The sequence below is a fragment of the Microcebus murinus genome, chromosome 6, assembly GCF_040939455.1.
Source record: "Microcebus murinus isolate Inina chromosome 6, M.murinus_Inina_mat1.0, whole genome shotgun sequence".
In the NCBI taxonomy this organism is placed as follows: domain Eukaryota; kingdom Metazoa; phylum Chordata; class Mammalia; order Primates; family Cheirogaleidae; genus Microcebus; species Microcebus murinus.
The window spans coordinates 79771691-79795976 of NC_134109.1; the positions used below are offsets into that span (position 1 = coordinate 79771691).

General features: G+C 48.1%; 1 protein-coding gene across 2 annotated transcripts; it reads left to right on the top strand.

Annotated features, from left to right (window-relative positions):
• Nucleotides 1-7611: 7611 nt before the first annotated feature.
• On the top strand, nt 7612-22772 carry IVD (isovaleryl-CoA dehydrogenase). Of its 2 annotated transcripts, XM_012766419.2 has the most exons (12): nt 7612-7873; nt 9046-9135; nt 9341-9392; nt 13938-14107; nt 14915-15008; nt 15349-15485; nt 16776-16872; nt 18444-18537; nt 18995-19076; nt 19988-20092; nt 20198-20270; nt 21786-22772. In XM_012766419.2, the coding sequence occupies exons 1-12, from the start codon at nt 7721-7723 to the stop codon at nt 21917-21919; spliced, it is 1281 nt and encodes a 426-aa protein (XP_012621873.1). In that variant the 5' UTR covers nt 7612-7720; the 3' UTR covers nt 21920-22772. The 2 variants fall into 2 exon arrangements, with proteins under 2 accessions (XP_012621873.1, XP_012621874.1); XM_012766420.2 differs by lacking the exon at nt 20198-20270.
• Nucleotides 22773-24286: the final 1514 nt, after the last annotated feature.

Consider the following 24286-nt stretch of genomic DNA (forward strand, 5'->3'; position numbering starts at 1 on the left):
ATTCTGACTATAACATTGAAGAACAAAAATAGCCTTTTAACCTAAATACGTCAACTGATTAATTATTATTGAACTAATCTAGTTAACAAGTTCAAGATATTCTAACAACCCAAAATATTTTTCTTCTATTCATTAAATCCCTGAGACTAGCCCCACTGTCTTCCAGGAGCGTTGGCTAGTCTCCTGAGGGTGATCCCCATTTGTAGCAGTAGGTACCAGACTCTACTCCCCAGGTGTGTGGTCACACGCTGCGTATGTTCTCCCTGTACTCCTAGGCATGATGTTGTGTCTGCTCTATGCTTTGTACAGCCAGTCCTCAGCCTGGGCCCATATATTCGTTAGTGCAGGGGTCCTCAAACTACAGCCTGTGGGCCACATGCAGCCCACCGAGGACATTTATCTGGCCCACTGGGTGTTTTTGCCGCAGCTGCCTGTCCTGCTTAGCAGCTGACTTGTCCCGGGCTCACAGTGCACATGTGTAGAAGGTGTGCCGCACTCTCCAATGGCCCTCCAACAGTCTGAGGGACAGTGAACTGGCCCCCTGTTTAAAAAGTTTGAGGACCCCTGCTTTAGTCCATAGCAAGCCTCCCCCTACTTTACCAAAGGCATGGCCAAATTTTATTTCTTAGTCAAACCAGGCTGCCTTTGGCTTTGGCCATCTTCCATTCTTTTTTTTTTTTTTAAGAGTGTTATTCCATAAACTCTCTCTCCCTTCAAAAAAAAAAAAAAAGAGTGTTATTCCAGTGAATCTTCCATTCTTTTCTGCACTTCCTAATTTCTTCACCAAACACTCCTACACTCCACCCCTGAGTATCTTTAAGGCTGCCCAGAACCACCAAGTGAAGCCAAGTAACACTTCTACCCTAGCTTGGCCAAAATTGCCTTCACACACACTTTCACAAAGTTGATCATATCTCAAATATTTTGAGCCTACTCACTAAAAACTGGCTTATGGCAAATGATTTCTCTCAACCTAAGTTGTTAGCAATAAAATAGAGATAATAACTGTTTTGCTAGACTGATATAAAAGAATTATGTCTAGCACCTAATCCAGTGCCTGGTAAAAGTACTCAGATCCTGGTGGTGATATTAAAGTTCAAAACTTATCTTGGCAGAATATTCTCGTCATAATTTTGCCCCCAATTTCTCCAGCGTCCCCTCTCACTTCCCCTACCCCAGAACATAGTGCCTTCATCTTACCATGCTTTTGCAGGCCTTAGATAAGCAACTTCCCTTAGAGCTGGGAACTTTCAACTTAGACTCTTTTTTTTTTTTTTTTGCCGCACACCCTCACCTCTGAACTTAGACTCTTAAGGCAAAATTACAACCAAAATTAAAACACAAAGCCAGGCCGGGCGCTGTGGCTCACGCCTGTAATCCTAGCTCTTGGGAGGCCGAGGCGGGCGGATTGCTCAAGGTCAGGAGTTCAAAACCAGCCTGAGCAAGAGCGAGACCCCGTCTCTACTATAAATAGAAAGAAATTAATTGGCCAACTGATATATATATATAAAAAATTAGCCGGGCATGGTGGCGCATGCCTGTAGTCCCAGCTACTCGGGAGGCTGAGGCAGAAGGATCACTCAAGCCCAGGAGTCTGAGGTTGCTGTGAGCTAGGCTGACGCCACGGCACTCACTCTAGCCTGGACAACAAAGCGAGACTCTGTCTCAAAAAAAAAAAAAAAACACAAAGCCAAAAAAACCCCACCCTTATCCCCTCCAGCTACCACCTATCCTGTATTCACAGCCAAATTTCTCAAGAAGTGTGGTTACTCACCATTTTCCTCTTCCAATCTGGCTTAAAAATACACAAAGACATTAATATGAAGTAGCTAGAGTGGGCAAATTCATACAGAAAGTAGAATAGAGATTACCAGGGGCAGAGAGTAGGAGAAGAGAGTTTCTATTGAGGATCTTAAAAAAGTTCTGGAAATGGATAATGGTGATGTTTGCACAACATTGTGAATGTACTTAATGCCACTGAATTGTACACTTAAAAATGGTTAAAATGACAAATTTCACATTATGTATATTTTACCACAGTTAAAAAAGTATTGAGGCTTAACAAAGTGCACTAACCTTAAGTGTACAGGTTGATAAATTACTGTCCCTACTCTTAGCAGTGAGGTTGCTGTGAGCTAAGCTAACGCCACGACACTCTAGTCCGAGCATGTCTCAAAAAATTTAAAAAATGAAAACTTAAGGTTCCCACTATCCCCAACTTGGGTCACAGAACTCAAGGAAACGCTTATGTTTACCAGTTATTATAAAGGATATTACAAAGTACACGTGAACAACCAGATGGAAGAGATGTGTAAGGCAAGGCATGGGGAAAGCAGCATAGAGCTTCCATGCCCTCTATGTTCAGCAACCCAGAAGCTCATCAAATTGTGTTCAAGAGGGTTTTCTGATTTATAGGTAATATAAGTGGCACACACAAAGTTCAGTTTCACAAAGTTATATACAGTGATGTATTTAAATGCAGTTTTAATCTTTATTTTAAGCTAAGTGCAATAATAATTTAACACAATAAGCCACATAAACGCAAAACCTATATATCCTAAACTACAAAAGTAGTTTCCATAGATACATATGGTTTTCATCAAGTACACATTTCCACAATGAACAAGTACTTTACAAATATGTTAAAACACTACCCTGAATGCTTAGCTTGCCATCAATGCCATTCAACTTCTTTTTTTTTTTTTTTTTTGGAGACAGTCTCCCTCTGTCACCCTGGGTAGAGTACAGTGGCATCATCATGGCTCACTGTAACCTCAAACTCCTGAGCTCAAGCAATCCTCCTGACTCGGCCTCGCAGAGTACTAGGATTATAGGCATGAACCACTGTGCCCAGCCAATACCATTCAATTTTTAAGCAATGCCATTCTTACTACTGAACCTGTTTATTTTTAGAAACTTTGATGTGGGAAAATGAGTTATCTTGATAGAGGAAAAAATATATATATACACACACACACATACACTTATTGCCAGGTGTAGTAACTTGTGCCTATAATCCTAGCACTCTGAGAGGACAAGGCAGGAGCCTCACTTGAGGCCAAGAGTTCAAGACCATCCCGGGCAACATAGACCCTGTCTCTGAAGAAATTTTCTTCTTTTATCCAGATGCGGTGGTGCATGTCTGTAGTCCCAGCTACTAGGGAGGCTGAGGTGAGAGGATCACTTCAGCCAGGGAGTTGGTGATTGCAGTGAGCTATGATCGTGCTACTGCACTCCAGCCTGGGTGACAAAGTGAAACTCTCAGAGAAAATAAAGATAAGTGAAAGGATAAGAATGTATATTCATAATTGCTTGCACTTAAAATGCTGGGATATTTAAGAAACTAATATAGGAGTTTATAGGGAGAAAAAGAACAGGATGAAAAAATACAGGATGCAAATGGGCACTTTTTAATTTTTTTTTTTTTTTTTTTTGAGACAAGGTCTCTGTTACCTGGGCTAGAGTGCAGTGGCATCATGATAGTTCACTGCAACCTCAAACTCCTAGGCTCAAGCAATCCTTCTGCCTTAGCCTCCTGAGTAGCTGGGACTACAGGTGCATGCCACTACACCTGGCTAATTTTTAAATTTTTTTTATAGAGATAGGGTCTGGCTCACTGTTGCTCAGGCTGTTCTCAAGCTCCAGGCCTCAAGCTAGGACTACAGGCATGAACTACTACATCTGGCCAAGACACATCTTTTTGATATTTGAACACATGAATGTATTGTGTTTCTCCAAAAATAAGATCTACCCATAAAATAAGCCCTAGCAGGATTTCTAAGCATTTGTACAATATAAGCCCTACCCCGAAAATAAGGCCTAGTGATGGGCGTGGCTATGCAGGGTATCTGCACAACCCATGCATTTCGGTCTTGGAGCTGTAAAGAAGATGAGCAGCCTTTCTCATCTGCCCCATCGTGACAGCTACCGTGTTTCCCGGAAAATAAGACAGGGTCTTATATTTATTTTTCCTCAAGAAGACACCCTAGGGCTTATTTTCAGGGGATGTGTTATTTTTTTTAAGTATGGTACAAGAATCTACATTTATTCAAATATATAGTTAAGTCGTCTTCTGGAACATCATCATAACTCTCCAAACCTTGAATTCCATCCTGAATTTCTTGCGACTCTTATTTCCTTTAGAACCATTGGCCCCAATCTTTCATGTCGAGCAATAGAGCTCTCACAGGGCACATGAGAAGGGCTGCTTGTCTTCTTTACCACACCGTGATGAAATGCATGGGTTGTGCAGATACGCTTCGTAGCCTCGCCCTTCACTAGGTCCTATTTTCGGGGTAGGGCTTATATTGCGCAAATGCTTAGAAATCCTGCAAGGGCTTATTTTATGGGTAGGTCTTTTTTTTTTTAATCAGAGTCTCACTCTGTTGCCTGGGCTAGAATGCCGTGGCATCAGCCTAGCTCATAGCAACCTCAGACTCCTGGGCTCAGGTGATCCTCCTGCCTCAGCCTCCCGAGTAGCTGGAACTACAGGCATGTGCCACCATGCCCAGCTAATTTTTTGTATTTATTTTTAGTTGGCCAATTAATTTCTTTCTATTTTTAGTAGAGACTGGGTCTTGCTCTAGCTCAGGCTGGTCTTGAACTCCAGAGCTCAAACGATCCGCCTACCTCCACCTCCCAGAGTGCTAGGATTACAGGTGTGAGTCACCGAGCTCTGCCATGGGTAGGTCTTATTTTCAGGGAAACACGGTACTATCCTAGAGGTGATCGGAAAGGTGCAAAGGTGTGAGCAGCCCCACCAACAAGGTGGGTTCCCCCTGTCAGGTCCTGGCCACCCTGTGCGTGCTGCAAGCTGAGGCTTTGAGGGGAAAATAACACATCCCCTGAAAATAAGCCCTAGGGTGTCTTCTTGAGGAAAAATAAATATAAGACCCTGTCTTATTTTCGGGGAAACATGGTACTATCAACTTTTAAAACTAAAAAAAAAAAAAAAAAAAAAAAAAGATAAATTGGCTGGTGTTGTAGAAGCAAGCAAATTGGGGTGTTAGCCTGGATCCTTGACTATTCTTAGCAACTTTCGTTGATCTTTGAGCTTCTCATCCCTATTTCATATGAAGTAATGTTTACCACATTGTGCAAGAGTCAATGATAAAGATTCAAGGTTTGCTCATTTTTGCTGAGGTAAGTCCTAAGAAACACCACCACAACTCTTAGCTATACAATTATAGCCTTTACACATAAACTCCCCGAGCTTTCAAGACATCAGGGACAATCTTAAAATATCTAAAAGATTAATTTTAACCAGATTTGAAAAAACGGAGAAGTAGTGCTGTGATTGGGCATTGACTTCTCAACAGTGAAATTTCAGAATGTAGGGCTTGAAGTTGTGGGGAGAAGGTGAGTTAGAACTAGGGAACAGGTGCAGGGAAGTCAGTTGCAGTTAAGTGATCTAAAAATGACAACAGGCCCAGCGCGGTGGCTCACACCTGTAATCCTAGCTCTCTGGGAGGCCGAGGCAGGCGGATTGGTCAAGGTCAGGAGTTCGAAACCAGCCTGAGCGAGACCCCGTCTCTACTAAAAATAGAAATTAATTGGCCAACTAAAAATGTATAGAAAAAATTAGGCTGGCATGGTGGCGCATGCCTTTAAGTCCCAGCTACTCGGGAGGCTGAGGCAGAAGGATCGCTCGAGCCAAGGAGTTTGAGGTTGCTGTGAGCTAGGCTGATGTCTTGGCACTGTAGCCCAGGCAACAGAGTAAGACTCTGTCTCAAAAAAAAAAAAAAAAAAATGACAACAATGTGCCAAGTACTGTGCTAAATCATCAAGGATGCAATCTCCTTCACTCCTCATAATAGCCTTCAAGTGGGTGGTATTTTCATTTTACAGAGGACAAAACAGACTGAAAAGATCCAAGAAACTTGCCTGAAGCCCCACAGCTAGGAAGTGGTACTACCGCAAAGCCCTGGTTCCTGGACTCAGGGCACTGTTATCACCTGAGATGAGCTACTCAAGATCCTTGACCTATCACAGAGGAGGAGGAAAACACAGAGGAGAAGGAAAATAGAGCAAGAGGGGAAAGGGGATAGAGGCTGAATACCATCAGTTCTCCTTTCCCTTCACATACCTGTCCTTTCCTGCCCCATTTTAAAACTCCCATTTTAAATAGTCTTGACTGGTGTTTTTTGTTTTTTGGGTTTTTTTTGAGTCAGAGTCTCTGTTGCCCTGGCTAGAGTGCCGTGGCATCAGCCTAGCTCACAGCAACCTCAAACTCCTGGGCTCAAGCAATCCTACTGCCTCAGCCTCCCGAGTAGCTGGGACTACAGGCATGTACCACCATGCCCGGCTAATTTTTTCTATATAAGTTGGCCAATTAATTTCTTTCTATTTATTGTAGAGACAGGGTCTTGCTTTTGCTCAGGCTGGTTTCAAACTCCTGACCTTGAGCGATCTGCCCACCTCAGCCTCCCAGAGTGCTAGGATTACAGGCGTGGGCCACCACGCCCGGCCTTGACTGTTGTTCTCATGGTACATTAAATAACATTACTTACTATTCAACACATCTTATTTAATATGTATAGTATAATATATAAATACATATTATTTAATATTCAATATTAAATACGTATTAAATGCTGATGATCTCCAATTTACAGTGGTTCAAGATTTTTTCAACTTTTTGATGGTAAGAAAATAAGACCCATTCAATGGAAACGGTACAATATTCAATAAATTGAGATATACAACATTATTTTATACAATCGGTTTTGTGGACTGGCACGGTGGCTAACACCCATAATCTCAGCATTTTGGGAGGCCAAGGCAGGAGGATCGCTTCAGGACAGGAGTTCGAGGCTGCAGTGAGCTATGACAGCGCTACTACACTTCAGCCTGGGAGACAGCAAGACCCTGTCTCTTTAAAAAAAAACAAAAACAAAGCGCTAACGCAAATGTTTCTGATGTTCTGAGCACTTTTACAGTAGGCAAGGCTGAGCTGTGTTTGGTACGTTAGATGTGTAAAAAAATGCATTTTCGACTTACAAAATTTTCAGTTTACGATGGGCTTATCTAGAAGTAACCCCGTCGTAAATCGAGTAGCATCTGTTACTCCTTAACCTTTTTCCCATAAAACACGAATCAGGCAACAAGCCTTTTACATAGTAAAGCAAACTTTACCGAGTTACAATCAGTGTGCACATCAGAACCAGCAGTGCTCTCCGGATAACGCTTGACCAATTTACTGCGCAATTCGGGCAGTTTTCCGATTGCTATTTTAACACAGCTTTCCCACAGAGATAGATTTCTGCGGTTAGGGGCTACTATTTCAACGCTGGGAGATGCTATATTGCGGGCTCAAAAGAAAAGACACTTTCCTTGCTTTTCTACCCCAAAACAAAAACAACCCCACCCCAGGAAGGACGCGGGCAGTTCCAGCGCGCTGCGCGCCAGAGCCCTGGGCGGAGGCGTGACTGGCACCGCTGATTGGCTCGCGCGGCTACAGAGCCCTGGGCGGAGGCGTGACTGGCACCGCTGATTGGCTCGCGCGGCTACAGAGCCCTGGGCGGAGGCGTGACTGGCACCGCCGATTGGCTCGCGCGGCTGCCAAGGGCAGCGCGGCCTCTGGCGGGCCGCGGGCGGTGATTGGCTGCTGCAGACCCACCCATTTCCCCCTCCACCTTGCGGGTCTGCGCGCCGGCGAAGCCTGGATTGCAGCCAGAAGAGCTGGCTCAACTGCAGCTCCGCTTCCCCGTGCAAGACAGAGATGGCGACTGCTGCTCAGCTGCTGGGACGGCGTGTGGCCAGCTGGAGGCTGCGGCCGCCACTGCCACCGCTCGCCGGCCTCGTTCCCCAGCGGGCCCACTCGCTGCTGCCCGTGGACGATGCGATCAACGGGCTAAGCGAGGAGCAGAAGCAGGTAAGGAAACTGACCCCCTTCCCGACCCCAAGGCCTCCTGCCCCTGCCCCATCAGCCCAGCTCAGTGGTCCCCTCCGCACTTCCCCGCCCCGCGCTCGCCCAGCCACGGCTTGTGCTGGCAGGGCTGTAGGCGCGCCAGCCTGGGGGTGGGAGGGGGACACTGGTCCTCCCGCTTCAGGCCGGGCCTGTAACCTCAGCCTCACGTGTGTGGAGGAAAGATTTGAGAATGTGAGGCATGCTGCTGGAGGTAGGTAGCAGGAGTGAAGGCCAAGAAACACCCGGGAGGCTGAGGGTGTTTTCGTGGAGGATTGGCCCATACTATCCCATGTGGCAAAAGGGCCCTTAATCTATATGTAGTCTACTTGTATCTGAGCACGCCAAGACATGGCTCTCAAATCTGATTCATCATCATTATCATCAGGGAATCTTTTTTGAATAAATACTTTGGGGGTTTAAAACGGCACAGTGTGATCTATAATTCTTCAGCCCATTGGGTCAAGGCACAAAGTTGAAAAAGAACTTGAATGAAGTAGTTACGAATGGAGCTGAAGCAGAGCCTTCCTGGACTCTAAGCAAGTCTGCTAGCCTCCCGACAGCTCCAAAGTTTATCTGGGTTTATAGCCAGTAGATTGAGTCACCTTAGCCAGAACGGATTTAATCCTAGTTTTCAAAACCTTTGTGACAAGAGGAGTTTCTAATCTCTTTGAGTAATCTGTCCTTTTTTAGCCAAAGGCTCCAGGGGACCTAAAATGACCTGACACCTAAAGGGACTGAGTCCCAAGGGTGTGGGGTGTGGCTGGAGCCCAGTGGGTACAGGATGGAAGGGTATTGGGGAAGGCTGGAAGAGTTAGCTGGGATCAGCTCGTGCAGGGCCTTGTAGGCCTGAGTAGGGAGTTTGTATTTCATTCTAAGTACAATGGAATGATTTTATGTAGGGGAGTGACATTTTAAAAATTACCTTTAGGATGTCGAGGCTGCAGATTTTAAGCAAAAGGGATGGAGACCATCCCCGAAGACACGTAACTAGTGAGGCCTCTCAGTTTCAGTCTGATGCTGTGTGGTGAGGTTACTGTGGCCTGTTTCCCTGAATGTGTTCTCAGTAGTGGAGACACTGTCCTCAGTGGCAATAATGTCTTGGTTTCAGTGGCATCTATCCACCTCTGTCCCTGTAGCTTCGTCAGACCATGGCTAAGTTCCTTCAGGAGCACCTGGCCCCCAAGGCCCAGGAGATTGATCATAGCAACGAGTTCAAGAACCTGAGGGTGAGTGGTGATACCTGGGCAAGGGGCAGGCTGGGAGCTGGGCCGAGTATGCTGCCTGGAAGGGTTTGCACAGTCTTCTGGTAAACAAAGCCTCCCTCGGATTGCAGCCCCTCTATCTGAAGTGTTTGGGTCTCATTGTGCCAGCCACATATGTGACTGGCTGCCTTCTCACAACTCACTTCACTCCACTCCGATCTGTTGGCAGGAGTTTTGGAAGCAGCTGGGGAGCCTGGGAGTACTGGGCATCACGGCCCCTGGTGAGTATAGTTTGTTTCCCTAAAGAGAACTTTTCTCTTGTTTGTCTCAAAAGAAGCAGGAAGGGGGAGGGAAGATAACACAATTGAAGAAACCCCAGACCTGAGAAAGTTCTACTTTTTTCTTTAGATAGTGATGTTGAACAAACAAAGGGATTGGGTCGGTACAGCTCACTTGGGACAGGATCACTCAGACTCTTGAACTCTGCGTACTTAATGGGTTCCTCCAGGTGATTTGGAGAGAAAACTGTGGGTTGAATGGTTGTCATAGTACCTTGGTTTTACTGGCTCCTCTAATCCCTAAGCTAATGTCCTATCAGTGGCTTCTAGGCAGGAACACTCAGGGCAAGTGTGTCCCTGTGGGGACTGCCTATGTCTTTGGCATAGGCAGTTTGGCCCTGGAGCTCATTTGGGAGCAGATAGGGGTACAGGTGAGAGGGGCACCTGCTCAGGCCTCCAAGTGAGGTGGCCAGATGATGTGATTAATGGGCTCTCCCAGGCCAGGCGCAGTGGCTCATGCCTGTAATCCTAGCACTCTGGGAGGCCGAGGCGGGCGGATTGCTCAAGGTCAGGAGTTCATAACCAGCCTGAGCAAGAGTGAGACCCTGTCTCTACTATAAATAGAAATAAATTAATTGGCCAACTGAAATATATAGAAAAAATTAGCTGGGCATGGTGGCACATGCCTGTAGTCCCAGCTACTCAGGAGCCTGAGACAGGAGGATCACTTGAGCCCAGGAGTTTGAGGTTGTTGTGAGCTAGGCTGATGCCACGGCATTCACTCTAGCTTGGGCAACAAAGCGAGACTCTGTCTCAAAAAAATAAATAAAAATAGAAAGCAAATTAATTGGGCAACTGAAATATATAGAAAAAATTAGCTGGGCATGGTGGTGCATGCCCGTAGTCCCAGCTACTCGGGAGGCTGAGGCCGAAGGATCACTTGAGCCCAGGAGTTTGAGCTTGCTGTGAGCTAGGTTAATACCACAGCACTTTAGCCCGGGCAACAGAGTGAGACTCTGTCTCCAAAAAAAAGAGTTACTAATGGGCTCTCCCATTAAACATGGGCCTGCCCATTGTCTCCTAGGGATTTTTTTTTTTTTTTTGGTCTTGCAAAATACCATCATTATCATCTATCTCTTATTGAGCAACTACTTGTAATAATTCTGGCACAGTAAGAAAGCACACAGATTATCTCATTTGATCCACACAACAAACCTTGAAAGTTAGTATTATTATTCATATTTCTTTTTTTATTATTTTTTTTATTTCAGCATATTGTAGGGGTACAAATGTTTAGGTTATGTATGTTACCCTTGCCCCACCTGAGTCAGAGCTTCAAGTATGTCCATTCCCCAGACAGTGTGTACCACACCCATTAGGTGTATATATACCCATCCCCATTTCCCCCTCCCACCTGCCTGACACCCAATGAATGTTATTATTATATGTGCACTTAAGTGTTGATCAGTAAATACCAATTTGATGGTAAGTGCATGTGGTGCATCTTTTTTTTTTTTAATTTTTTTTTAGAGATGGAGTCTTGCTCTGTCGCTCAGGCTAGAGTGCAATGGCATGATCATAGCTTATATAGCAGCCTTGAACACCTGGGCTAAAGTGATTCTCGTGCCTCAGCCTTTCAAGTAGCTGGGACTACAGGTGCCCACCACCATGCCCAGCTAATTTTTTTCTATTTTTTGTAGAAATGGGGTCTTGTTCTTGTTCAGGTTGGTCTTGAACTCCTGACCTCAAGCAATCTTCCCACCTCAGCCACCCAGAGTGCTAGGATTACAGGTGTTAGCTACCACTCCCAGCCCCTGGCTAATTAAAAAAAATTTTTTTTTGTAGAGACAGGGGTCTCAATATGTTGCCCAGGCTGGTCTTGAACTCCTGGCTTCTAGTGATCCTCCCACCTCCTAAAGTGCTGGGATTACAGTGGGGAACCACTATACCCAGCCCCCTGGGGATCTTAACTACTTTTTTCAGGGGGAGAGCCCAGGGAGCTCATAGGCTCTGGTTGGGTTGTTAGCCCCTGAAAGAGAGGCCCATCCTGGCTTGCAGTACCCAATAAAGAAGTGAACCTGTGGCCTCAGCAACCAAGGCCTCTACAGCCTACTCTGCTTGGCTCTGTGTTCACTCTGGGCATGAGAATAGGGGTGGAACACAATGTACTTCTACTTATATCTTCTCATCACCACTATAGGATAGTTCATGGGATTTGAGCTGATTATAGAAAGTTAAATCATGAATAATGATAAAATGAAACCTCTTAAAAATTAATTGAGACCATCTTTTCTTTTTTTTTTTTGAGACAGAGTCTCGCTTTGTTGCCCAGGCTAGAGTGAGTGCCGTGGCATCAGCCTAGCTCACAGCAACCTCAAACTCCTGGGCTCAAACAATCCTACTGCCTCAGCCTCCTGAATAGCTGGGACTACAGGCATGTGCCACCATGCCTGGCTAATTTTTCTCTATATATTAGTTGGCCAATTAATTTCTTTCTATTTATAGTAGAGACGGGGTCTCACTCTTGCTCAAGCTGGTTTCCAACTCCTGACCTTGAGCAATCCTGCCTCTGGCCTCCCAGAGAGCTAGGATTACAGGTATGAGCCACCGCGCCCAGCCCTTGAGACCATCTTAATGTAAAATGGTTGGGAAAAGCTGCTGGAATCTCTTTTTTTTTTTTTTTTTTGAGACAGAGTCTCACTACAAGTGTGAGCCACGATGCCTGGCCTGGAATCTCTTAAACAAGACTTTCTCCCATTGTGTTTTGGGGGGTTTGTGAGCCTTGCCCCTCATAGAGAATATTCTTCTGAGTCAGGTAATATTTAATGGAAGAAAGAGGCAATTAGAAATCAGATGAAGGCTGGGGGCAGTGGCTCGCGCCTGTAATCCTAGCACTTGGGAGGCTGAGGGCAGGAGGATTCCTTGAGACCAACAGTTCAAGTAGAGACCCTGTCTCCATGAAAAAATAGAAAATTTAGACAGGTGTAGTGGCAAGCACTTGTATTCCCAGCGATTCAGGAGGCTGAGATAAGGAGGATCACTTGAGCCCAGGAGCTCACGGCTGCAGCCAGCTATGATGATGCCATTGCACTCTAGCCTTCGTGACAGAGCGAGACCCTATCTCAAAAAACAAAACAAGGGCCGGGCGCGGTGGCTCACGCCTATAATCTTAGCACTCTGGGAGGCCGAGGCGGGCAGATCGTTTGAGTTCAGGAGTTTGAAACCAACCTGAGCAAGAGTGAGACCCCATCTCTACTAGAAATAGAAAGAAATTAATTGGCCAACTAATATATACAGAAAAAATCAGCCGCGCATGGTGGCGCATGCCTGTAGTCCTAGCTACTTGGGAGGCTAAGGCAAGAGGATTGCTTGAGTCCAGGAGATTGAGGTTGCTGTGAGCTAGGCTGATGCCACGGCACTCACTCTAGCCTGGGCAACAAAGTGAGACTCTGTCTCAAAAAAATAAAAACAACAACAAAAAACTAAACAAAAAATCAGATGAAAACCCTTTCAAGGGAGAACCTGGAAAAGAAAGCTAGACATGAGTTCTGGTTTCTGCATGATTTCCTAATGACTATTCCTAATGTCACTTGCCTTTGGGCTTTCCTTCCTAGAGTTGTAGGGGTCAAGTCAAGCTTCCCCTAGAGCCCAGGACCAGCATGAACATGTGCAGGGGGCCTTGCTGGGCTTCACCCAAGCAGCAAGGGTAGGAGGTAGTACCAGATGACACAGCTACGTTGAGTTTGGATCTGCTGCTAAGGACAAACCTCATTTTTTATTAGGTGTTCTGAAATTCCTTACCAGCATCGCTCTGCCCTCCACTGCACAGCCCACCTCCAGATTTTCCCGCAGGTTGCAGCTCTCCTGTCCCATTTCCAGTCTTGCTTCTTTGGGTCCAAACCTATGCTATAAAATCTGCTAACCTTTCTTAGGCCTTTGGCACACACATCCTTAGCAGAGGTCTGTCTGGGATAAAGCAGGAGTTGTAATGTTTATTCTCTCAGCCACACCTCAGCCCAGCAGCAAGCAGCAGGCAAAACCAGTTCTGTGAGGTTGTAACCAGAATTAACCTTGCTAGGGGGAACTCGGAATAGGTGCTACAAGGGTGTCTTTTTTTTTTTTTTTTTTGAGACAGAGTCTCACTTTGTTGCCCAGGCTAGAGTGAGTGCCGTGGCATCAGCCTAGCTCACAGCAACCTCCAACTCCTGGGCTCAAGCAATCCTCCTGCCTCAGCCTCCTGAGTAGCTGGGACTACAGGCATGTGCCACCATGCCCGGCTAACTTTTTCTATATATATTAGTTGGCCAATTAATTTCTTTCTATTTATAGTAGAGACGGGGTCTCACTCTTGCTCAGGCTGGTTTTGAACTCCTGACCTTGAGCAATCTGCCTACCTCAGCCTCCCAGAGTGTTAGGATTACAGGCGTGAGCCACAGCGCCCAGCCCTACAAGGGTGTTTCTGTTCTGCCAAAATATGTAACATTCCTGTTGGTGTCCCAATTTAATCTGGGCTATTTTTTCCATTCCTGTGTACCACCCCTCTCCCAGTTCAGTATGGCGGCTCCGGCCTGGGCTACCTAGAACACGTGGTGGTGATGGAGGAGATATCCCGAGCTTCTGGATCAGTGGGGCTCAGTTACGGTGCCCACTCCAACCTCTGCGTCAACCAGATTGTGCGCAATGGGAATGAGGCCCAGAAGGAGAAGTATCTCCCCAAGGTGAGAAAATGGAAATGAATAAAACACACTGATCTCCCCGTGCAAGTGCCAACCACAACGTACCCTCTCCCCTTGGTGGAGGCCAGTCAGTTTTGCTTTCTGTAGCATGTTCCCATGAACCACATGTGGTTAGGAAGGAGCTAAAAATTGCTTTAAAATGCTTGAGTAAAAACAATTAAAATAGGGCCAGAACTTCTGAGTTGGACAACAAAAGGACATTTGAAGAGCACATTTTTTCTTTTTTTTTGGAGACAGAGACTCACTTTGTTGCCCAGGCTAGAGTGAGTGCCATGGCATCAGCCTAGCTCACAGCAACCTCAAACTCCTGGGCTTAAGCAATCCTGCTGCCTCAGCCTCCCGAGTAGCTGGGACTACAGGCATGTACCACCATGCCCAGCTAATTTTTTCTATATATATTAGTTGGCCAATTAATTTCTTTCTATTTATAGTAGAGACGGGGTCTCACTCTTGCTCAAGCTGGTTTCCAACTCCTGACCTTGAGCAATCCGCCCGCCTCGGCCTCCCAGAGTGCTAGGATTACAGGTGTGAGCCACTGTGCCCGGCCTTGAAGAGCACATTAAGAATAAGACGAGAAGGACTAGCTTCCCTTGCAAAGGGAATGGAAAAAGGAGAGACATTTTCAGCCTTGTAGATATTGGGCTTCTTAGAAGAGACTTGGAGGACTTTACCAGTACCCAGGTCTGAGAGAGAATTTGAAGGAGCATAGTGCCAATGGGAAGCAGTATCAGTGAGCTGCCATAGGGTACTCCAAGGTCATAACGGGGCCCGCTGGGGTTTTTCTTGCAGCTGATCAGCGGCGAGTACATCGGAGCCCTGGCCATGAGCGAGCCCAATGCTGGCTCTGATGTTGTTTCCATGAAGCTCAAAGCAGAAAGCAAAGGTGAGGTGACTCTTGACTTGAAAGCTAAAATGGGCAGAAGGACTGACTATTAGGTTGAGAGAACAGCAATTGGGGGTGTCTCTTGCTGGGATTCCAGAACTTTCTCAGCTGGGCAGCTTCTTGCTCAGTAGGTCTGTGGACTGCCTGGCTGAGTGAGACAGGTCAAGACAGCTTGAGCTGGGGGGAGGGGGAGCATGGGCAATATACGTAACCTTAACATTTGTACCCCCATAATATGCTGAAATAAAGAAGAAGAAGAAATAAAAATATTACCTAGTAACTGGAAAAAAAAAAAAAAAAAAAAGACAGCCTGAGTTAATAGCCAACATCCTCCCCTTAGGAGATCACTACATTCTGAATGGCAACAAGTTCTGGATCACCAATGGCCCTGATGCTGATGTCCTTATAGTCTATGCCAAGACTAACCTGGCTGCTGTGCCAGCTTCTCGGGGCATCACAGCCTTCATTGTGGAGAAGGTGAGTGTAGGTGGCTGTGCGACCTATCTACAGTGGCACCCTGACATTGGCATCGGAGATGGCCCTCTTCCACTGATCTCAAATGTGATCAGTGTCGTGTGCTCTGCAAGACCCCTGGGGGTGGCAGTAGGGCAGAGGGCAGACTGAGAGGAGGGTGGCCAAAAATTCAAGTCCAGGGGAGTGGCTCAGGTCTGAAGGTGTAGACTTCCCCAGTGACAGGTCATTCAAAGAGGTCCAGGAAGAGGAGGGCTGGAAGGAGGCCAGGACTTGGGTAGTAATCAGGATGCCACTGGTGAGCCCCACGAGCACGGTGTGGGAAACTGAGGTGTCGGTGGGAGGTAAGTAGAGATTGAAGACTGTGCCTTTAACGGTCTTGACAACAAAAGCAAGAGGGAGACAAAGCAGGAGTTAGATAGAATTAAAAGTTGGGGGTTCAGGTTTATTTTTAAGAATGAGGGAGAACTGAACACATTTTTGGTAAACAGAAAGGAAAACAGAGGGAGAAATTGAGATGTGTGGGAATGATGAGCAAAACACAATGGTGAGCTGGGGGAAGAGTTATGGACGGGTTGCAGGTGATGGTAGAGGAACCACCTTCCTGATTACTGAGTCGGAGGCCGGGCGCCTGTGAGGGCTGGGGGAGTTGGTAGGGAGTTTAATGCAAGAGTGTGGTGAAGGTTTGCAGTACCCTCCAGAGTGAGAGGGAGAAAGTAGCTGTCTAAGGTTGGAGTGAAAAGGGCCTGGCTGAGATTGGAGATCTCAAGGTTATGTAATGCCACCCTTGTCAGCCTGGGGGGGGACCAACATGTGCCAGCACTCTACTAGTCACTTGCCAATGCCTGCTGTGTCGGCATGATCTAGCTCAAAGCATGCAGGTGGTTCAGTTCATCTCTGCCGGGATCCCATTGGGTACAGATGACAGAAGAACAAGGGGGCAAAGGAATTGAGTGAGCTGGTGAGTATCTTGGAAGTGATGTCCCCTGGGGAAAGGAAGTAAGGCTAAGGAGGCTTAGGAGGCATCAGGGGACTGGGTGTTTCACTGAGGAAGATCTGCTTCATTGAGAACTGGGGAGAGCACCAGCCAGCAGCAGAGGAGACTGGGATCAGGATGTGGCACTGGCACCGGAGGGTTCAGGGGTAGGGCACAGGAGAGGGGCATAGGATGCTGGTGTGCCATGCAGGTACAAGGACTGGATAGGAAGGCAACTTCTTCTAAGGGAGGGGCCTTCCCTTTTCTAGGCCCCCTTGGGGCTGGTCTGTAATCAGGGCCACCTTCTGTTTCCTGTAAAGGGTATGCCTGGCTTCAGCACCTCCAAGAAGCTTGACAAGCTGGGGATGAGGGGCTCTAACACCTGCGAGCTCATCTTTGAAGACTGCAAGGTTCCTGGTAAGTGTCTCTGAGAATGGGGGAGCCCCTGTCCTGACCCCTTCACAAGCTAATCTGGCCGTTCTTTTTTTTATTGGTGACAGAGTCTCACTCTGTTGCCTGGGCTAGAGTGCCATGTCATCAGCCTAGCTCACAGCAACCTCAAACTCCTGGGCTTAAGCAATCCTACTGTCTCAGCCTCCTGAGTAGCTGGGACTACAGGCATGCACCACCATGCCCGGCTAATTTTTTCTATATATTTTTAGTTGTCCAGCTAATTTCTTTCTATTTTTAGTAGAGATAGGGTCTCACTCTTGCTCAGGCTAGTTTCAAACTCCTGACCTCTAGTGATCCTCCCGCTTTGGCCTTCTAGAGTGCTAGGATTACAGGAGTGAGCCATGGTGCCTGGCCTAATCTGGCTGTTCTTAAACCGAGAAAGCTTATCTCTTGGTTAGAGAGGTTCACCATTGTTAGCTCTTCAACCACATGTGGCTAGACTATGGCCCAGGGCTGCCAGACAGGTGTCCTTCCTGGCCAGAGCCCCTGCAGCTATATACCTGATGGACTGAGGTGAAGGACAATGTTTCCTTTGTGGGTGACAAACTCTGCTTGGGGTTTGTATTCCAGTAGCTGGAGGAGAAAGGTCAGGTCTACCCGAGTCCACTAATGTCCTAAAGTCAGTCTTCTGTACAGGCTGTGTGAGTTATTCATTAACGGTGCTCAAAGATACATCTGAATAAACTGACAAAAGCCAGGCTCCATGAAGAGAAGGCAATTCAGTTTGAGTATTTTCTTTCTTGACATGGAACTGAAAACGCGATGCAGTATGGCACTGTGGTCAAGCCAGCACACCCATCATGTGCTGCTGAGACCAAGGGCAAGGGTGTGTGAGTTTGATGGCCAGTTAGGTTTGCCCTGTGCCTCAGCCACACACTGTTCCTCCCCTACGACTTGCCAGACCAGAAAAATAAGCTTTGATTACAAGGAACATCTAGGGAGGGGGGGCCGTGCAGATCCTTCCTTATTGACAGGAAAAAATCCAGCCTGCATTAAAGGCAGGAGAGTGGTGTCAACTTTTTGTACTTCAGTTTTCTGCCCATACCTCCCAAGGCCTTCCAGTGTCCTGGATAACTGGGTGGAGAGGTGTTCAGCAGCTTCTGTCACTAGCTCTGAATGGCTGTATCCTGGACAAAGAGGCTTTTATGGACCACCCTGCAGGGAGGTGACATTGGACCAGAGCAGACTCCACCTGGGGGAGCATTTATAGAAAGAACCAGGGAGGATTTGGATGACTTCTAAACCAATTAGCTTTTCTCCTTTCCCGTCCGAGGGAGTGCAGAGAGAGAAGGGAAAGGTCTAGCAACTTAGGGCTTTGTGTCTGGTCTCCAGGATGGTGTGGGGGTCCTGGCGGCCCCACTTCTGACTGGAAGGGGTAAATGCCATTCTTTTCTCTCGCCCAGAACCCTAGTGCAAGGTCAAGTGGCATATTTTAGTGCCTTGTTTGAGAGCCATGTTACCAAATGTAATGCTTTTTATAAAAGTGAGGTGGCCATGGACTGCTCTCTCCCTCTGACCGGCACTTACCCCGGCAGCTGCCAACATCCTGGGCCATGAGAGTAAAGGCGTGTACGTGCTCATGAGTGGGCTGGACCTGGAGCGGCTGGTGCTGGCTGGGGGGCCCCTCGGGTGAGTGTGAGTCTTCACAGAGAGCCGAGCTCTGTCTCCCTCCCTGGTTGGTGGCGCCATCAACAGCAGCCTTCCCCTGGGGGGGCCAAAGGGAGCTGCTGCTGTACTCCCCTGGAGACAAAAAGAACCTCCTTTTCCCATGTTTAATTTCTTCATGCAAAAGGGAATTATCATTAAGTGACAGACAAAAGGCCTGAGGAGCAGTATTGCTTAACTGCGCCGGGAGACACCTGGGCTCTAACACCCCTGGACTGCAGAGGTCACGCCACTCCTGCCTCTGGGCAGTCAGTGGGTAACTAGGCAGGGTGACAGGAGTTCTAGGCTCCTTTTCTCCTCCCTGGGACTGCAGCTCCTGACCTTGCCAAGCTCTCCCCACAGTCCTTTGTACACTGGCACTTTGCCACCCGGTGGGAGGGACAATGAGGTGCCTCCACTGCACCTTTCTCCTTTCTGCCAGGCTCATGCAAGCCGTCCTGGACCACACTATTCCTTACCTGCACATGAGGGAAGCCTTTGGCCAGAAGATCGGCCACTTCCAGGTGAGTGGGATGCTTTTGCTGACAAGCACTCTTTCACTGGGTGCAAGTTTTCTTTAAAGAATGAGGAAGTGGGGTTATTGGCCATGCTTCCCTACTGAAATGAGTTTGAACGCTTGGAATGTGGGCTTCCTCAGCATGCAGCCTAGCTTTGGAAATTGTCAGGAAGTTCATCACATTGTCACTTCAACTCCTGTTTGAGGTGAATGAACTAGATATCAAAAGGTAGGTTGGGGCCCGGCATGGTGGCTCACGCCTGTAATCCTAGCACTCTGGGAGGCCAAGGCGGGCGGATTGCTCGAGGTCAGGAGTTCGAAACCAGCCTGAGCAAGAGCAAGACCCCGTCTCTACTAAAAATAGAAATAAATTAATTGGCCAACTAATATATATAGAAAAAATTAGCCAGGCATGGTGGCGCATGCCTATAGTCCCAGCTACTCGAGAGGCTGAGGCAGCAGGATTGCTTGAGCCCAGGAGTTTGAGGTTGCTGTGAGCTAGGCTGATGCCACGGCACTCACTCTAACCTGGGCAACAAAGCGAGACTCTGTCTAAAAAAAAAAAAAAAGTAGGTTGGAGGGTGATGCATTGCAGGTTGTTGAGAGCATAGGGGAAAGGGAGTGGCACTTCTAGTCAGCCCTTCAGGTCTGAAGAGGCTGCTAGAAGGTAACAAAGGTTTGGTAGATGGTGCCTTGGGAACAATGCCCTTCAGAGACAGCAAGAGGCATTTCAGGGTGCAGTGACCATAGTGGAGCGGCAGCTCTCTGGCCTTAACTCCCCGACCTGCTTCCATCCCTGTCATTCTGGGCAAGTCCCATCTCCTCTCTGTGCCCCTGCGTCCCCACTCCTCATTGCTGCCGCTGGTAACTAGGAAGAGTGTTCCAGCATGTTGACCTGTGACCTCCCTTTGTGCTCAGCTGATGCAGGGGAAAATGGCCGACATGTACACCCGCCTCATGGCCAGTCGGCAGTACGTCTACAACGTCGCGAAGGCCTGCGATGAGGGCCACTGCACTGCCAAGGTGAGGGCCGGCCTCCGCGGAGGGAGAGGCGGGCGCAGTGGGCTGGCGGCGGGGCTGCGCTCCGCGTGCACGTGCACGGCCGCTGAGCCGCGCCTCCTCCCGTAGGACTGCGCGGGGGCGATTCTTTACGCCGCCGAGTGCGCCACGAAGGTAGCCCTGGACGGCATTCAGTGTTTCGGTGAGTGGCCCCGCTCCCCACTCCCAGGGCTGCCCTCACTCCTGGGCTGCCTCGGAAGGAAGTTTGCTTCCACCCCGCGCTCCGCTTAAGCTAGGCGCAGCTGAGCTGGCTCCTTTAGGCGCCCCCTGCCCCAGTTACGAGGAGGAATTGGAAAGCAAATGAGAAGACTGCGACCCTCAGCCACGCGAGCCTCTCATGCTCCCCGCCTGCCCTCATAGACACCAGGAAATGGGGACAGAGAGAGGTCTCGGGTGGAACAGCCAGTGTCAGTGCCGCGCGGTGGTTACGAGCAGACTTGAGCCAGACAGCCTAGCTGTGGATGCTCGCTCCGCCACGCCAGTGCCTTCCCCCTTCGCATGTCCTCAGTGGTTCTCCCCTTTCTTTGCCTGGGATCGTTGGCGCTCTGCGTGGCCTTCCAGCTCCAGCCCCTTGTCTACCCTACCCCCAGTAAGGTTTAGTAGTCCCTCCTTATCCTCGGTTTCTCTTTCCATGGTTTTAGTTATACGTAGTCAACCTGGGCCCAAAAATGCTAAATGGAAAATTTCAGCATTAATTCATAAGTTTTAAATTGCATGATGTTCTGAAAAGTGTGATGAAATCTTGCCACCATCCCACTCTGCCCCCTCGCCAGGATGTGAGTCCTTTGTCCAGCATATCCATGCTTCCTGTGCTACCTGCTCCTTAGTCGCCGTGTGGCTTATGTGATCGACTGTGTTGGGATCACAGCGCTTGCCTTCAAGTAACCTTTATGTTACCTCACAATGGCCCCAAAGTGCAAGAGTAATGATGCTGGCATATTGTTATAATTGTTCTCTTTTTTTTCTTTTCTTTTCTTTTCTTTTTTTTTTTTTTTTTTTTTTGAGTCAGAGTCTCACTCTGTTGCCTGGGCTAGAGTGCTGTGGCGTCAGCCTAGCTCACAGCAACCTCAGACTCTTGGGCTCAGGCGATCCTCCTGCCTCAGCCTCCCAAGTAGCTGGGACTATAGGCATGTGCCACCATGCCCAGCTAATTTTTTTTCTATATATTTTTAGTTGGCCAAATTAATTTCTTTCTATTTTTAGTAGAGACAGGGTCTCGCTCGGGCTGATTTCAAACTCCTGACCTTGAGCAATCCACCTGCCTAGGCCTCCCAGAGTGCTAGGATTACAGGCGTGAGTCACCGCACCTGGCCAATTGTTGTCTTTTACTGTTGTTGTTAATCTCTTACTGTGCCTAACTGACAAACTTTATCTTAGGTATATAGGTATACAGGAAAAAACAGTATATACAGAGTTCAGTTCTGTCCGAGGTTTCAGCATCCTCTCTGGGTCTTGGGATGCATCAGCCAAGTATAATAAGGGGGACTACTGTACTCCCCAAATCTCTCCCTCTCACTGCTGTTTGCTGCCTCTCTCTAATCAGTCTCTCCTATGACCTCTTTCCACGGACTTGGCCTTCTGTTTGTTTTCTTTACTCTTCCCTCTGCCCATCACTTCCCCTGTTGTCCTTTTTTCTCTGCCCAAATCCCAACTGCAGGTGGCAATGGCTACATCAATGATTTTCCCATGGGCCGCCTTCTGCGAGATGCCAAACTATATGAGATCGGGGCTGGGACCAGTGAGGTGAGGCGGCTGATCATTGGCAGAGCCTTCAACACAGACTTTGACTAGCTCAAGACCCTTTTCCCAGCACCTAGAGGCCTTTCTTTGCAAGTGGAGACGTGGCGGCTCTCCTGCCCTGCCTGAAGCAGGCCTGCTGCTCAGCTGCCCTTCTTGTGTCAGCCCTCCGGCCTCTGCACGGCTGCGGAGCACCACGGACCTCACCGCCGGGCCAGCCAGCCAGGGCAGCTTCAGTGGCTTAAGATGGACTCTGCAGGAGTCGAAGGTTGCTGGGATAAGCCTTGCCCTCGTTCTCCAACTTCTGAGCCCGATGCTCCCACATCAGGGTGGGCACCTAGAAGCATGCAGGTGCCCACCCTTTCTCTTGGGTGAGCCTCTGCAAGGAATGCCTCTGCTCAAGTACGGCGAAAGCATTGCCCCTCTCCATTCACTGGAACCTGGTATAGGTTGAGTATCCCTAATCTGAAAATTTGAAATCTGAAACATTTCTGCTTCCAAGCATTTTGGATAAAGGATAATCAACTTGTAGACTCTTTTCTGGAGAAAAAAATAAAAAACCTAGCCCTGTTTCTGCCAGTTTCCACAGGCATCAGCTCCCAGCAGCCTGTGGACACGTGTGCTGCTGAGGCAGTCTGCAGTAGGGCAGAGGGCGGCGTGTCTGTGTGCTCCTGCAGGGTCAGCTCCTCGGCGGCACCCCAGCCTCCACTCCACGCTGCCCTGCCACGACACCGTCCAGGCCTGGCCGTGTGACCATCTGCAGCTGACTGGGCAGCAGGCGAAGGCCCTGCCCATGCAGGCCTGGATTGGCTGGCCAGACTCCATTTCTCTAGACACCCTGTGGCTAATTTTGTTACAGTTGCACAGTGGCTGCTGCCATTTTGTATTAAACATATTGTGAAGCAAACCAATCTGCTTCTAAGCTGGTGTTTTGGGGGAGAAGAAATTTACTTGCTGTTGCCTCCTGTCTGGATTCAGTCCGTGTCCTTGGAGAGTGGCTGGTTCAGGTCCTATTCCTGCCCTCTAGCCTGCTCCTTTTTTCTTTTTTTCGACAGACTCTCACTCAGGGTTGAGTGATGTCAGCCTAGCTCACAGCAACCTCAAACTCCTGTGCTCAAGTGAGCCTCCTGCCTCAGCCTTCCCAGTAGTTGGAACTACAGGCACGTGCCACCACACATGGCTAATTTTTCTATTTTTAGTAGAGATAGGGTCTCACTCTTTGTCAGGCTGGTCTCGAACTCCTAAACTCAAGCGACTCTCCCACCTTGGCCTCCCAGAGTGCTAGGATTACAGGCGTGAGCCACCATGCCCAGCCTAGCCTGCTTCTTGGTAATGGGGAACAAGAGGGTAAAACTACCACATGTACTCGCCATCAAATTGGTATTGAATGATTAACACTGTGGTGCTCAAAGGGTGGTGGTCTTCACCAGGGATTCGGGCATTGGGGGGTAGTCCCACATCTGAGGAATGTGGTGAGCATTGTAGAGGGGAAGGGCATACCTCTAACCCTTGCTAGGGAGAGGCAAAGATATAAAATGTAACCAAAATGTTAAAAAAAAAAAAGAAAAAAACAGGTTTTGGGCAGATGGGAGAGGGGAGGAGGGGATGGGTATTCACAAAGTGAGTTCAATGTACACCAGCAACATTTGGGCTCTGACTCCAGAGGGGAGGGGAGGCAAGGGCAATGTACGTAACTTTAACGTTTGTACTCCCAAAATATGCTGAAATAAAAAAGCGGGGGGGGGGGGGTGTAAAACCAGCCCTTAGGATAGAGGAGGCTCAGCCTCCCTTTCCCAGATCTTATGGTGATTTTTAAAGGAAGGAAGGGGCCCAGAGTGGTAGGGTCTTAGAGCTAGAAAGAAGCTTATAAATTTCTGGAATCTACCCTTAAGGTTTTTAAAAGATCAAGACAATTTGACTTTCTCAAGGTCAGAACTGGAGCTAGGTTCCAGATCTAGTGGCAAAAATGGGAGTGTTCTGAGAATTCATCCCCACTGCACAGCATCCTGGATGGAGCATGGTCTGAGAATGGAACAGGTCTGGGTTGTTCCACGCCTTCAAAATTTCTAAAAGAGGTTTTCTTGTCTCCCAGCCCAGTGGCACGTGGCCTGGCTTTTGGGCCCCAGCCTGGGGCTTGAGACAAGTGGGCTAGCTACTTACCCACCCAGTCCAGTCCCATCCCCGGGGGAAGGTCCAGGGCTCATGGACTGCCTCCTCCCTTCCCTGTCTCCCTGAGCCCCCAGCGTGTTGGAGATGGATGCGGCTAAACCCTTGATCTTACTGGGTTAACCTGTAACCTAGAGACAGAATGTGACAGAATGGGAAGTTTCATCGAGCGTTCCTCTGCAAATTGGGGAGAAGGTGATTGTTCTCCTGATTCTGTATGTGAAGTAAAATGTTTTAAAATAACCCCCCCCCCAA